This window comes from Plecotus auritus, assembly GCF_963455305.1.
Source record: "Plecotus auritus genome assembly, chromosome: 10".
Taxonomy (NCBI): Eukaryota; Metazoa; Chordata; class Mammalia; order Chiroptera; family Vespertilionidae; genus Plecotus; species Plecotus auritus.
In genome coordinates, this window is record NC_137785.1 from 29831212 (window position 1) to 29846998 (window position 15787).

The following is a 15787-nucleotide window of genomic DNA, read 5'->3' on the forward strand; positions in this document are numbered from 1 at the left end:
GCAGGACATGGCCGATCAATGATTCTCTCATCATTGATGTCTCTCTTTCCCTCTCCCTTCCAAACTCTGAAATCAGTGGCCCTAACCAGTTTAGCTCAATGGGTAGAGCGCTGGCCTGCGGACTGAAGGGTCCTGGGTTCAATAACAGTCAAGGGCTCATGTCTGGGTTGCAGGCTCAATCCCCAAATTGGGGTGTGCAGGAGGCAGCCAATGAATGATTCATCATTGATGTTTCTATTTCTCTCTCCCTCTCCCTTCCTCTCTGGAATCAATAAAAATACATATTTTTTTTAAAGTATGCCTTTGGGATTAGACACTTAAAAATAATTTTAAAAATGACCCAATGTTGGTAGTTATTGAAGCTTTTTTGATGGATATGTAGGGGTTGGTTATACTCTGCTTTTGTGTATATTTGGACATTTTCCAAACTTAAAGGAAGAGAGAAACGTATGACTACCTGATAGAAGTAATGTATCAAGAATAACCAATAGATTCCATTTCATGGAGGGATTTGTGCATGTGAAGTGGTCTTCTAACAGAAAGGGGAGTATTTAGGAAAACTTCATTTTCTGTCTACTCACAGATACTCTGTTCACTCTTAACACTTCTCATTAACAGATGTGTAGTGGTTTCCCCACACCAGGCATTTCTGACACTATTTATCTGGAGTTAGCATCAGATCTCACCAGATTAAGGGCTCACTCCCACAAGACTGCCCCTCCTCCCCTTTAGATGTCAATCACAAGCCCAGGGTGTTGTTACCTGTCCTTGCAGACTGGTTATAAATCAAAGGGTCCCATGATTGATTTGCTAGAGCAGCTCACAGAACTCAGAAAACTGTTTTACTTACTCGATTATAAAAGGATATAACTCAGGAGCAGCCAAATGGAAGAGGTGCATAGGACAAGGTATGTAGGAAGATATGTGGGACTTCCATGCGCTTTCCAGGCATGCCACTCTCCTAGCACTTCCATATCTTCACCACCTTGGACGCTCTCCGAACCTCTTCCTTTGGATCATTGACTTTTTGGAGGCTTCATTACATAGGTGTGATTTGATTAAATTATTGTCTGTGGATTATTGATTCTACCTCCAGCTCCTTCTCCTCCCCAGAGGCAGAGGGCTGAAAGTTCCAAACCCCTAATCTGTTGGTTGGTTCCCCTTGCAACAAGCCTCCATCCTTAGGGGCTTTCCAAAAACCATCAACATAAACTCAGGTTTGGATGAAAGATGTTACGAATACTTTATCTCTCTTGTTACTTAGAAAATTCCAAGGGTTTTAGGGAGCTGTGTGCTAGGAACCTTGAAAGTAGACCAAATATATAAATTTCTTACTATAAATCACAATATTGCAGGGAGTATTATTAAGATATAGTGATGAATGGAAAGCAGAAAAATGAAGAAAAGAGAAGTGACTCAAAGAAAATGAGAACAGAGAGAAGACTCCTCTGAAGACAGGACCCTAGCAGCAGGTGTAGGAGTCAAGGAAAGAATTGGTGTTCTCCTAATATTGGTGATTAAACTGACAATGTTGCTTTCTTTTAGGAGAATGATTTAAAATTTCATAGTTGCTAAGAAGATTTGAGCAGACAGTAGTGAAAAATTAGGTTTGGTGGGCAAATTAGAAGGAAACAAATGAAAGATTTCATGGAATGTAATTCTATGTAGAACTAGTTTCCCTGAATTATTATTTTTTTAATATACTTTATTTCAGAGAGGAAGGGAGAGGGAGAGAGAGAAACATCAATGATGAGAGAGAATCATTGATTAGCTGCCTCCTGCACGCCCCCTACTGGGGATCGAGCCCACAACCAGGGCATGTGCCCTTGACCAGAATCAAACCTGGGACCCTTGAGTCTGCAGGCCGACGCTCTATCTACTGAGCCAAACCAGCTAGGGCCTGAATTATTTCTTATTCTAAACTAGAGGCTCGGTGCACGGAATTCGTGCACAGGTAGGGTCCCTAGCGGCTGCCAGCTGGGGGCTCCTCCCTTCCCCCCGGCCACCTGCCTTGGCTGCCAGCCCCACCCCCTGATCAAAGTCCTGGTTGAACTCCCAGTTGAGGGGACAATTTGCATATTAGGCTTTTATTATATAGGATTTTTATGGTTGCTGGTCAGCTTGTTAGATTTCACTGCTTTCCTCTTCACCTAGCTGCTACCACTAGGGTAGAATACAGATGAGCTGGCTGTACACTGGCAAAGTTGAGTGAGGACCATCTAAAGTGCTCTAGGCTCGGTGGGCAAGACAGATAAATAAGTAGACTGTGACACTAGGTATGATGAGTGCTGTGATGCATTGGAAAATATCAAGCCTGATCCAGCTCCCTGAGATAGGACTCAGCTCCCATACCAGAATCTCCTAACTCCTGGTGGATGAAGACAGAGCAGGCTCTGGTAAGAATTTAGATTTTATACAGAATGAGATTGGATTTTTTAAAAGGGGGATTTTGAACAAGAGACTAATATTTAAGTTGTTTTAAGAATCACTATGGCGCCGAAACCGGTTTGGCTCAGTGGATAGAGCGTCGGCCTGCGGACTGAGGGGTCCCGGGTTCGATTCCGGTCAAGGGCATGTACCTTGGTTGCGGGCACATCCCCAGTAGGAGGTGTGCAGGAGGCAGCTGATCGATGTTTCTCTCTCATCGATGTTTCTAGCTCTCTATCCCTCTCCCTTCCTCTCTGTAAAATATCAATAAAATATATTTTTTTTAAAAAAAAGCTCATATAGTACTTATATCATGTTCTGTTCTGAGACTCTACACATTTTTAAATTTTTATTAAATTTATTGGGGTGACTTTGTTTAAGATTATATAGGTTTCAAGTGTACAATTCTACATTATATCATCTGTATATTGCATTGTGTGTTCACCACCCAAAGTCAAGTCTCCTTCCATCACCATATATTTTTTTTTGGTTGTTAATCCTCACCAGAGGATACTTTTTCCACTGATTTTTTTAGAGTGGGAAGGAGGGGGAGAGATAGAAATATCCGTGTGAGAGAGACACATTGATTGGTTGCCTCCCACACACACTCCAACCAGGGTCCGGGATGAGTTTGCAACTGATGTATGTGCCCTTGACCGGAATCGAACCCTTCAGTCTGCAGCTGATGCTCTGTGCACTAAACCAAACCAGCTTGGGCTCATCACCATATTTGTGATGGGACTATACACAGTAACATACTGAATTCTATTAATAACCTTATGAGTTAGGTACTATTCATGTTCCTATTTTGTTGATGTGGAGACTGAGGTATGGAGAAATTAAGCAATTTATCAAAAGTCTTCATGGCAGATCTAGACTTCAGACCCAGGCATACTGGCTTACAGAGTACAAACGTGTGACTGTAGCACTGTAGTGCCTCTTAGCAAAACAGTGTATAGTAGTCCCCCCTTATACATGACTGCACTTGCCACAATTTCAGTTACCTTTGGTCCAAAATATTACATGGAAAATTCTGAAAATAAAAAATTCACAAGTTTTAAATTGCACATCATTCTGAGTGATCTGATGAAATCTCCTGCCTTCTTGCTCCATACTGTCTGGTATGTGAATCATCTCTTTGTCCAGAGTATCTACACTTTATACACTACCTACCTGTTAATCAGTAAGCACCTTGGTTATCAGATGGAGTGTGTGGTCTCACAGAGCTTATGTTCAAGTCACACTTATAATACTTAATAATGGCCCCAAAGCACAAGATGGTGATGCTGGCAATTCGGGTATGCCAAAGAGAAGTCATAAAGTGCTTGTTTGTCAGAATGTCCATTTTAGCTAAGTCCCGATGCCTGTGTCATTCACCTCACTTCATCTTCTCATGTAGATATTTTATCATCTCACATAACAAGAAAGGTGAGTACAGTGCAGTGAGATACTGTGAGAGACCACATTCACCTAAATTTTATTACTGTTATTACCATTGTTCTATTTTATTAAGTTAATCTCTTACTATGTCTAAGTTATAAATTAAACTTTATCATAGGTATATATGTATAGGAAAAAGACATAATGTAAATAGAATTTAGTACTAATCTGCGGTTTCAGGCTTCTACTGGGGGATCTTAGAACTATCCCCTGTGGATAAAGGTGGGGGCGGGGGGGACTGTTGTATTTACCTATGAAACTAAAGAAAGTAAGTTCTTTGTGGTTGCATCTGGGAGCTTACTCAATACTGCACAGACTCAGCCTTGGTCTCGTCTCTCTGCCTTTATTTCCAGGCAGACTTCTGTCTCCCTGCCCGAGTCCCCAACAACTCTGCAGAAAGAGCACCTCTGCTTTTCTGGAGATTCTGACAAAAGTTCCAAACTAATGTGGTTGGCTTGGCTTAGGTCAGTGGTCGGCAAACTCATTAGTCAACAGAGCCAAATATCAACAGTACAAAGATTGAAATTTCTTTTGAGAGCCGAAAACCGACTTCTGCGCATGGGCCACGAAGTTTCAATCGCATTATACGTGCCCGCACAGGGTATTTTGTGGAAGAGCCACACTCAAGGGGCCAAAGAGCCACATGTGGCTCGCGAGCCACAGTTTGCCGACCACTGTCTTAGGTCACTTCTTATCTTTGGACCTTGTGGCCAGAAAGGTGAAATGAACCCACTGATTGGCCACTCCTGGGGCTGGGGTACAGTCAGAGCAGTGACAGTGATTTCCTGAGGGGCTGCTTTCAAAGCAACAAGGATTCGATGTGGGGAGGCACACTGCAAATGCCAGCTGGAGAGCATTAGAGCTGTGGTCAGCAAACTGCGGCTCACGAGCCACATGCGGCTCTTTGGCCCCTTGAGTGTGGCTCTTCCACAAAATACCATGGCCTGGGCGAGTCTATTTTGAAGAAGTGGCGTTAGAAGAAGTTTAAGTTTAAAAAATTTGGCTCTCAAATTTCAATCGTTGTACTATTGATATTTGGCTCTGTTGACTAATGAGTTTGCCGGCCACTAGAGAGGATGAGAAACATAGTTAGGACCTGGGTACATTTTGCTAAGTTGTTTTGTTTTTTAGGATTTTAGCAGTCTATTAGGTTTTTTTGTGAAGCTTCTGTAATGTTTCTTAGTAAAATTCCAGTTTTCTTTCTAGTGAGTGTGTATTCTTAAAATTATTAAATTATTTATATTTTAGGTGCTGTAATGAATGAAATAATATTTAAACGTTTTTTTCTATAATATAGAAATATTATAGGTTTTTATATTTTTATCTTTTCTCCTGCTATGTGATTGAACTCAATAAATCTAATGTTTCTTTTCATTCACTATTTTTTTGGTATATGTAGTTATGTCATCTGCATATGTCTGTTCCCTTCCAGTAGTTATAGATCCTGTTGTTTTGGCCATAAGTTTAATATTTAGGCATACCTCATTTTATTGTGCTTTGCAAATATTGCTTTGTTTTGGTTTTTTTTTACAAATTGAAGGTAAGACTCTCCATCATCAAAAAGATTATGACTTGCCCTAACCGGTTTGGCTCAGTGGACTGAAGCGTCCCAGGTTCGATTCCGGTCAAGGGCATGTGCCTTGGTTGCGCGCACATCCTCATTGGGGGGTGTGCAGGAAGTGGCTGATCAATGTTTCCTTCTCATCAATGTTTCTAATTCTCTATCCCTCTCCCTTCCTCTCTGTAAAAAAATCAATAAAATATATTAAAAAATATTATGACTTGCAGAAGGCTTAGGTGATATTTAGCATTTTTTAGTGATAAGTTATTTTTAAAATTAAGGTGTACTAGTATGTGTTCACTTTGGCAGCATATAAATTTAGGTATGTATATTTTTTTAGACATAATGCTATTGCACACTTAATAGGCTACAGTATAGTATAAACATAACTTTTATATGCACTGGGGAACCAAAAAATTCATGTGTCCCAGAATGGTTTGAAAGAGGACTATGATAGGGTAAAAAATATTGGATTTCCATATGAGGGAATCAGAATGTCACTGACTCACTGTGTGTTTTGGGAACAATTTTTATCATCTTTTAGGTCCTTAGTTTCTTTCTTGACTTCTGACCAATACCTTTCCCCAGTACTTAACACATATACACCCATGGTGGGATGATGTTTCTTCATAAAGTATGGGACATTAGGTAACTAGACTCAGGCTTCAGATCATGAAAGGCCTCAGTTTGCAGGATCACAGAGCTCTTAGATTTATCTGATTTTCTATTCTAATTTTTTTGAGAAGGTGGAGTCTAGATATTTCTCTTCCTTGCAGTGCTTCAGTTGTATTTTAATCCTGCAGCAAAATGGATACCTGGATGCTCAAAAGCTTTCCTCTGCTGCCACATTCACACTTTTATGCAGTTACTGGTGCCTCAGAAGTCCAAGGAGGAAGGGACTACTCTGCTCTTTTTTTTTTTTTTTTTCCAACAATAAAGATTGCAAAATTTATTCAAAATAATGTGATCTGAGTGATTGTGGTGGCTGCATCTCCCAACCAGTGCTCCTAACGACAGATTCTCTGACCTCAAATGACAGTAGTGCTAAAGTTGAGGAACCCTGAAATAGTGGCAATTGCTTGTACAAAAGACTTGAGACTGGAGCTGTTCTTAAAATTATTGAGGAAAGCAAGAAGGCCAGTGTGGCAAGAGCAAAGAGAAGAGGGATAGGAATAAGTTCAGAGAATAGTAAGGGGCCAGATCATGTAGGATATTGTAGGATGCAATGAGGAATTTGGATTTTATTCTGATTGTAATAGAAAGGCATCAGAAGATTTTGAGCAGGGGAGTGAAATAATCTGATTTCTGTTTTATAAGGCTTCCTGTATGGAAAGTAGCCTCTAGGGAAGAGAAGAGAGAGTCTGCTAGTTTCCTCCCAATATCCAGTCTACCCTTCCTTAGAGTTTTCTGGAGTGGTGGTGGTGTGTGTGAGAGAGAGAAGTCAAAGATGACTCCAAGGTTTATGACATGAGCACTGGTAGTGCTATATACTGAGATGGGGGGCACTGGGGAAGGGTAGTCTGCAATGCCTTTTAGACATCCAAGAGGTGATGTCAGGTAGATAATTGAATATACAGTTTTGGAGTTCAGGACTGAGGTCCATACTGGAGATGTGAATTTGAGAACCATCAGTTAGTAGATAGTATTTAAAGCTCTAAAACGATCCTGGTTGAGGTCATCAAGAAAGTGAATGTAGCTAGAGAACCAAAGGAGGAATCTAGCACCAGTGAGTCCTGGGCTCATTTAGAGGTCAGGAAATGAATAGGAAGCAGCCAAGGAAGGTGCAAAAGGAACAAAGAGGGAGGACGAAAGTGGAGCAAGGGCAGTGTCTTGGAAGCCCAGGGAAGCAAGTATTTCAAGAAGGCCCATCATCTCAGGTGCTGAGAGAGAGGACATGTGAGACCCCCTTTCCTGCCTCAGCCCAAGACTTGCCACAGTTATCACCAATTGGGTTACCATGTGAATAAAAGTGGCTGGGGGTATCCCTGTCAAATGGGGATGGGGATTTGTATTCAATGAAGTAACACCTGAGAGGCATCTAGTGCCATATCACCTAACATGCAGAGAGAGCCCCTCTCCTAAGTGATGAAGATAATGTTTATGGAGTCAGATTTCCACTTGTGAATTCCTTTTGCCTTTTCAGTTTATCAGTTTAGTTTATCAATTTAGTTTATCAATATTTTAGTATTTTCTTCTTGATTGAAGTGACAATTTTTAATCAAAAATACACTCATGTCAACAAGAATTTTCTAAATTCTAGTAGGCTCCTAGGCCACATGCTGTCTGGTGACTTAAATATATTTTTATCCCTGCCTGATATAAACCCATAGTATTATTTTGCTCTTTTACTATAATTAATGTGCACCTAGTTACCTTGAGTCACATTTAACTTATTCATGTCCTGGATGATATTTTATTATTATCCTAATTAGTTAAGATTTATAGCAGTGTAGCTGAAATAAAAAATTTCCTCTGTGTTGACATGGTAATACATTTTTGACGTATGTATTTTATTTTGCAAAGCAGGCTGTAAAACAACACAACATGATTTAGTTTTTCCAAAAACCATCTATAGGTACAAATGTAGGCTGTATAAAAATATGTAAATCAGTGGTTATTCTATTTAGTAATATTTGGTACATTTATTTATGTATGTAGCTGATCTTTTTCCCCCTGATTTATTTGCAGTGAATATAAATTACTGATGTAAAAGGTTTTGTGTACCACAGCGCTTGGCACATGAAGTAGGAGTTCAGAAACTATCTGTTGATATTTTCACCAGCAGTAAAGCAGCATGTCCAGGGACAGAATATAATTTTGTCTGAATGACTAGCATTTGGTGTTGGCTCAGCCACCCTTGGGCATGTGTTAGCTTTTCTTCCTTCTTCTTTCTCCTAAACATAGCATGGTAACTTCTTTATGCGCTAAATCAACACCGACTGCAAAGAGATCTTTGTTATTGTTTTGTTCGTTGCTCTTTTAATTGTAAATATTTAAACACTCATTGTAATCAGTTTTTAGGTCAGACTATACATGTTAGTTTCCATAAGCTTGTTTTTTTACATTTTCGTACTGTAATCTAATCTTCATAAGGCACTTTGCACAGCATGGTCTACTTCCTTCTCTATCTCTGGAGACACATTTAGATCTTTGTATCAAGTTCTGGTCTTTTGTTTAGGTCATTATGTAATGACTCTGGAATTGTCATAATTACAAAAGGACAAGGTTGAGGACACTTGGAAACAAAGTAATGTTTGAGGTACAAGGATTGAAGAGAAAGAAATGATTGAATGGCTTTGGAATTTCTAATAAAAGCAACCAATTTGAATCGACTTCATTTCATTAACTTTAAACATTTAAAGTGATGAAAAATAAATGCTAGAATCCCTGGGAATGTTTGACACTAACATACAGGACAGTTTTACTTCTTCACTCTGCTGGGATTGAAAAAGACAAATTGTTAAATGAGGTTGAGCAGAAAATGAACTTAGTGAGACACTGTATGTATTGAGGTGAAGTTCACTGGTGTGTTGGGAGATGGGGTGGTCTCAGGTATTCTGTAATTTCAACAAGCAGATATTAAGGACTTAGGCCTCAGCTCTAGATGAGGAATAATGAAAAAACTTTTTTGGCCTTAGCTAGTTTGGCTCAGTGGATAGAGCTTCAGCCTGCAAACTGAAGGGTCCCTGGTTCGATTCCAGTCATGGGCACATGCCCCGGTTGTGGGCTCGATCCCTGGTAGGGAGGTTATATTTCCCTCCCTTCCTCTTTGAAATCAATAAAAATGTATTTAAAAATAATTTTTTGAAATATTCTAGGAAGTAAACTTGAGTAGATCATCCAAAATTATGGTGGTGTGGAAAAGATCGTCTTTTGGGGTTCAAAATAGGATGACCTTAAACTAAAACCTGTTTTAATTAATAAAGTATAAAAATTACCAAAAAGGCTCTGACCAGGCGGCCCACAGACTGTAGGGTCTTGGGTTTGATTCCTGGTCAAGGGCATGGACCTGGGTTGCAGGTTCAATCCCTGGCCCCAGTAGGGGTGTGTACAGGAGGCACCAATCGATGTATCTCTCACATTGATGATTTTTTTCTCTCCCTCCCACCCTCCTTCCATTTCTCTCTTCCAGCCTTTCTGAAAGTCAATGGAAAAAATATTCTCGAGTGAGAATTAACAACAAAAAATTACCAAAAGAAAATGTCCATAAACACAATACCCTTAGCAGCAAATCTTGTACATATACAGGGGAATGGGAAAGCGAATTCATGCCCTTTCTCTCCTCCATCAGGGATTCCCAGAAAAGTCGGTCTCAGCAGATCCTTGATTGATGTTTATAATCCAGAATGTTCCATGGAGGCACAAGGGGAAGGGTCACTGATTGTCTATACTCAGTAATTGGGCCTTTATGAGGAATTTAAGTCACACCCAAAGGTTTCTCCTAATGCAAAAGTTTGATAATGGCCTGTTATCCGAAATTCCATCAATTTGGGATGCATTGGGGTGAATGGATTTATTTTTTTAATGCAAATACCAAGAGTAAGACTGATGTACTGAAGGACTGGACAGATGTTTTGTGGTTGGGAATTTCTTAAGAGGCAGGAGAAGCTGCTCTTTTTCTAAGCCCCAGGTGCCTTCCCCCTGTTTATCATTGCTTTTTCCATCCAGTCTTAGCAGCTGTTCTCTGCTGTGGAGATCATAAAATTTGAGGCTCATGCCACACAGGAATACCACAGGCCACCCCACTTGTTACTCTTGCCCCAATCCCTTTCCAACTGTCAGTGAAGACTGAGCTATGCCTCTCAGTCTGCATTCCCATCCCCATGGTCTGACAGTATACAGAGGATGTCAGGGTTCCTCTCCTCTTCTTAGTATTCACCCACTGTTGTCATAGGAAGATAGAGCAGCCTTGTGGTTAGAAATACAGCCTTTGGAGTCAAACAGACCTGGCATTGGATCTCTACTATACATCAAGTTTCTCTCCGTAAGCCTCAGTGGTGTCATCTATAAATGGATGAATCGCTGTCACCCGCAGAGTTGCTTCACTGCATATAAAGTGCTTGGTATGGGTTAATCCTTCAATAAATGGTAATTGTTGATAGAGCTGTAACTATAGCTCCACTGACATTTTAAATTCAAATGTCTCTCTTTTGTTCCCCTGCTTGCCACATCTGTTCTGCAACCTCACTGAATACCGCAGTCCAGGAAACTTTCTCCATGTGAAAAGCAGCCATCCACTGCCCTGGGGTCACACGCTTCCATGTTCATAACTTTAGAGTCTATATTTCCTCCAAGTTTCTCAGGAAAATCCCAAGGACTAGCCCATCCCTGGGTCAAGCAGTGTGGGGTCTGTTACAGCAGGGGAGGTGGGCTAAGACAGATGTATATAGAAAAGATGGGTAGAGGCAGGCTGGAGGTTGAGCTCTATCCTCTCTCTGGATATGCTGTTTATGCATCTGTTAATTTATGCAAACTTAGAGCAGATATTCTGTGAAATGGGCTTTTTTTAAGGTCCAGGGTAACTATTGGTTTGATTGGCTTTTAATGAGTTGCTTACAACACAAATATTTTGTCACAAACATATTTACATTGTCATTCCATGCATCGTGTAGGAGGAGGGAGGGACTTAGTTCTTGTTCTCATCAGTCCTTATTAGGGAAGAAATTTAGATTAAATAATTCATCCAAGATCAAATATGTAGTAGGTTAATGGAGACAACATACCAAATGTCTGCCTTTTAAAACTATGCAGCATCTCTCCCCACACTTACTCCTCCAGCAGCACCCTCCTCCTTTCACTATTCTTCCACTCAACAGTGAGAGGGTGCTTCCATCCTGCCATTGACCAGTACTGTCAGAAAATGCCCTATTCTACCCCCTGCATCAGGGCCCTTTTCCTGAGTTGTCCCTTTTAGAAGAGGATGGGGTAACTCACTCTGTTCCCTTGGTCCTCTCTTCAGAGATCGTTTTCCTTCCCACTTCACCCTTTAGCATTTCTCCTCCAGTAGCCCTGGCTTTGCATATCTACTTACTGATTTGTTCCCCACCATTAGAAGGTAACTCTCATGAGGACAGGGATTTGCTCATTGTCTTTCTTGTAGTATCTTCTGGCCTTTTTTGTGCTTGTACATATCAGGCATTCACATACAACATATTGTTGGAAAAATGAATGACTTGGTTATATTGGTCTAAAGCTGTACGAGTGTGACCCCAGAGCACAAGGTGCATGACATCTCTACTTCCCTTCCTCCCCCCTTTGCTATAGCCTGCCAAGAAACTGAGGAAGGAGGAGGAAGAGTTTGTATACCTGAGGACCCAGCTCTCCTCCCCCTGTGTTTATACTGTGTGGAGCTTCGGGACACCCTCATTCTGGTGCATGCCAGTTAAGGTTGAGTTTCTGTCATGTCCTTGGTCTCAGTGCATCCAGCCCACAGCTGTATCCAATTGTTTAGAGCCTGTTGAAGGCAGTGGGACACACTGGCTAAGCGCATAGACATCTGAGTCTTGTGACCACTCTGCCACATCCAGTTTGTGTTCCCTTGACAAAGTTTAAACCTTTCTGTGTCTTAGCCTTATTGTCTGTAAAATGGGAATGACCTTATGCAGTTGTTGCCAGGATTAAATTAAATGATCCATGTGATATCTTTAACATAGGAGAAATACAGACTGAGTGTTCCATTAAAGCTGGCTGTTAAGTATGGTACAAATTAAATGCCATTTATTTCATTCATGTCTCATGTCTGTAGGCTGCTAGGTCTACTTCCTTTGTGTCCCTCACCATGCCCCATCTGACACAGATCATTGATGGGTTATAGCTTTGAGGGAGGTTTGTGAGTAAAAACCCATACCTGTAGTTTAGCCTGTAGTTCTGATTGTTTACTATAGAGGGTGGCTACTTTGGTGTGAGATTTCTGTTTGTTTGTTTTAGTTTGGTCCTAGTGATTTCCACCAGGAAAAATAATTCCGAGGGATTGTCACCACTAGGAACTTCCCTGAGTCTCTTTCTCCAGGAAGCAGAACTCTTTGACTAGTGGGACAGGAGCTCACAGACAGGCATCTGAAATGTGCACTAGGAAGTGAGCAGTCCAAGTTTAAGTCTTATTTTTGGCTGCTCCAAGGGACAGGACTGGGCCAGAGGGTCGGCATTGGGGTCTTATGAAACAAAGCTGACAGTCCAGTCTTCTAGGAGCCAACAAAACCGACTGGACAATTCCATTGTTTCATAAGATTTTAGTTGCTTGCAAAAGGCAATGGAAACTGTTTCCCAACATTCACCACCTTCCCAAGGCAGTTCACTGAGTGCATCTGTGCTCTGCCAGCTGGATAAATTGCAAACTCAATAAATAAATTTTTTAAGTAACCTCCTATGTAAGCCAGTGAAATTTGGAATAATTTCCATGAAAAAAAATGTGATTGTATGGTACATGATAAAAGTGGCTAAAGTTTTTGTGGTCAAATTTGGTGTGGACAAAACAAATGTAAAAGATTAGGGGAAATACCAGTAACCTGGAGGGTCTCTGCTCAAGTTGCCTTTTAAGTGGCAAGTTCTTGCTCTCCTTTAAAGAAAAAGAAATAGTTAATCCTAGAGAACACCTTGTAGTTGGGGTTAACTCAAGCAAGGAAACGGGGACCCACGTGGGAACCCAGAGGAAGGGGCCTGCCTGCAGCTAGGATCAGTACAGCAAAGCTTCTAGAGGACCAGGGAGAAAAGGCTGGTGCCCCGGAGAACAGCTTTAGCAAGTGCCAATGGCTTGTAGATAAATACACATCCATATCTTAAAATGTTTGTGTTATGTAGTATTTCTAGTATATACATTATTATAATTACATATTAATAGTATATGTTAAGGTAGTGTTATGTATATGGTACTTTTAAAATTAGTTTCCTAGTTTAATGGACTACTTCATCAACCAACCAATTACTAACATGGATCAGGTGAGGGTTTCTGCTGGACTAACAAATGGAGTTGCCCAGTAGGTTTTGTTGACTCCTAGAAGACTGGTCTGTCAGCTTTGTTTCATAAGAGTAGAAGTATGACATAAAGCTATGTTAATAACTATGTTAATAACACTGTTACCAAAGTAACCTGTTCTTTTGGATTCCATTTCCAATGGAATGTCTTCTTAGAGTAAAACTGACTTTTCAGATTTTTAATCACATGGCTTTTACTCTGCCTTATGAATGCTGTGTAGATATAATTGGAATTGTGGGTTGCTCTGGTTTAGCCAGAGCTCACAGACAGGCATGTTAATGTGAGCCAGAGTCCAGATGAGGGGAGTGGAGAACAGGAATGGAGGAGTGAGAAGTTGGAAGGTGCCTATGAACCTTGGGGCTTGCTATTTGGTTGACTTGTAGGCATCAGGCACCCAGGTCTAAAGATGAGAACAAAGGCAGATCCCTCTAAAGCATGGTGACTTCTAAACTTCATATAATTTCAGATTTCCAGTTAATTGTTACCTTCTACTCAGATTGATGGCTGAGAATTGACTGCACTAATGTAGTAGCAACCCATAATCTAAAAATGCCTGGCTCTTGTTTTCACAGGTGTTGGGGCGATGTTTCCTGACCGTGGTGCAGGTCCATTTCCAGTTTTTGACCCAGGCATTACAGAAGGTCCAGCCAGTGGCTCACTCTTGTTTTGCTGAGGTGGTTGTGCCTGAAAAAAAGAGCAGCAGCTTATCTGGCATGGGCCACACACCTGAACTGGAGGAAGCTGTGCGATCTTGGAGAGGGGCTGCTGAGGTAACTCTGACTTTGGGGAGCTTGCTGCCCTGTGTTCAAACAGGAGAGGCCTTTGCCTGTGGGTTCTTAAAAGAGCCTTCTTATTTAGAATTTTAAACTGTAACCAATAACTTGTCCATTCATTTAACAGAGAATGTCTTTGTAAATGCCCACTTTGTGTCAGACATGCACCAGGCACGGGGTGACAGCCTCTACTCATCCTTGTTGAAGAAAGGGCTTACAAAACCCGGTTAAGGGACTGTGATGGAGGTGCGTGGGAACCCAGAGGAAGGGCCTGCCTGCAACTAGGATCAGTGCAGCAAAGCTTCTAGAGCAGGCGTCCTCAAACTACGGCCCGCGGGCCACATGCGGCCCGCCGAGGACATTTATCCGGCCCCCCGGGTGCTGCTGCCTGTCCTGCTTAGCAGCCGATGCGTCCCGGGCCCGCAGTGTGCATAGGAATTTGTTCATAGTTGGTTTTTTTTAAACTATAGTCCGGCCCTCCAACGGTCTGAGGGACAGTGAACTGGCCCCCTGTTTAAAAAGTTTGAGGACCCCTGTTCTAGAGGGACCAGGGAGAAAAGGCTGGTGCCTCCGTCTGTAAGACAGACTGGAGCTGGCTGCAGAGGATGAGTAGTCAGCCAGGCAACTAGGTGGGGATATAGTTGGTGAGAACACATTTCTTTTTTTTTTTTTTTTTTTTTAATATATTTTATTGATTTTTTACAGAGAGGAAGGGAGAGAGATAGTTAGAAACAACGATGAAAGAGAAACATTGATCAGCTGCCTCCTGCACACCTCCTACTGGGGATGTGCCTGCAACCAAGGTACATGCCCTTGACCAGAATCGAACCTGGGACCTTTCAGTCCACAGGCCGACGCTCTATCCACTGAGCCAAACCGGTTAGGGCGAGAACACATTTCTTGTCGGCAATTTAATATTCCTTTATTTCCAAGGCAGGGGGAAAAGAAGCCTTTTCAAGTTGGGACTTTAACTAGCACTAATTTTGTTTTACAGAGTAAAAGATAATTTATGGAGTAGTATAAGGAGTAGTATATTGATTTATTATATAATATTTATTTTTGTTATATAAATATTGTCATATAATATTTAGTTTGAATCATTCCATAATTAAATTGGGAAAATTTCATTTTATGTTTTAGAGATCTTCTTTAATCAATTTCTTTTAAAGAACTGTTGTTTTGTTTGTTAAATATGTTTTCATTAATTTCAGAGAGAGAGGGAGGGAGAGAGAGATAGAAACATCATTGATGAGGGAGAATCATGGATCAGCTGCCTCCTGCAAGCCCCCTACCCGGGATCGGGCCCACAGTCCAGGCATGTGCCCTGACCAGGAATCAAACCAGTGAACTCTTAGTTCATGGGTCAACCACTGAGCCATATCGGCCGGGCTTAATCAAATTTTTAAATGTGATTTTTTTACACCTTAACATCTTACATTCTGTCATTTTCTTAATTCAGTTTTATACTGTTCTGCATTGTTGTGATTTCTTTTGAATTTCCTTTCAGTTTTTTTTCTGTTTGTTTTGGTCTCACTTTCCTATTAAGGGCTTTTCTTAGCTTTCTTTTATATATATATATATTTTTTTTTTCTTTATTGATTAAGGTATTACATG

At 41.0% G+C, this 15787-nt stretch overlaps 1 protein-coding gene across 2 annotated transcripts in view; it reads left to right on the top strand.

The window, feature by feature from the left end:
• The window catches only part of GARRE1 (granule associated Rac and RHOG effector 1), a 96563-nt gene that overhangs the window by 44477 nt on the left and 36299 nt on the right, over positions 1-15787 (top strand). For both annotated transcript variants that reach the window (XM_080645790.1, XM_080645791.1), the window contains one exon: positions 13973-14170. In XM_080645790.1, the coding sequence (XP_080501916.1) occupies positions 13973-14170 (198 nt within the window). The remainder of the gene's footprint in view (positions 1-13972; positions 14171-15787) is intronic.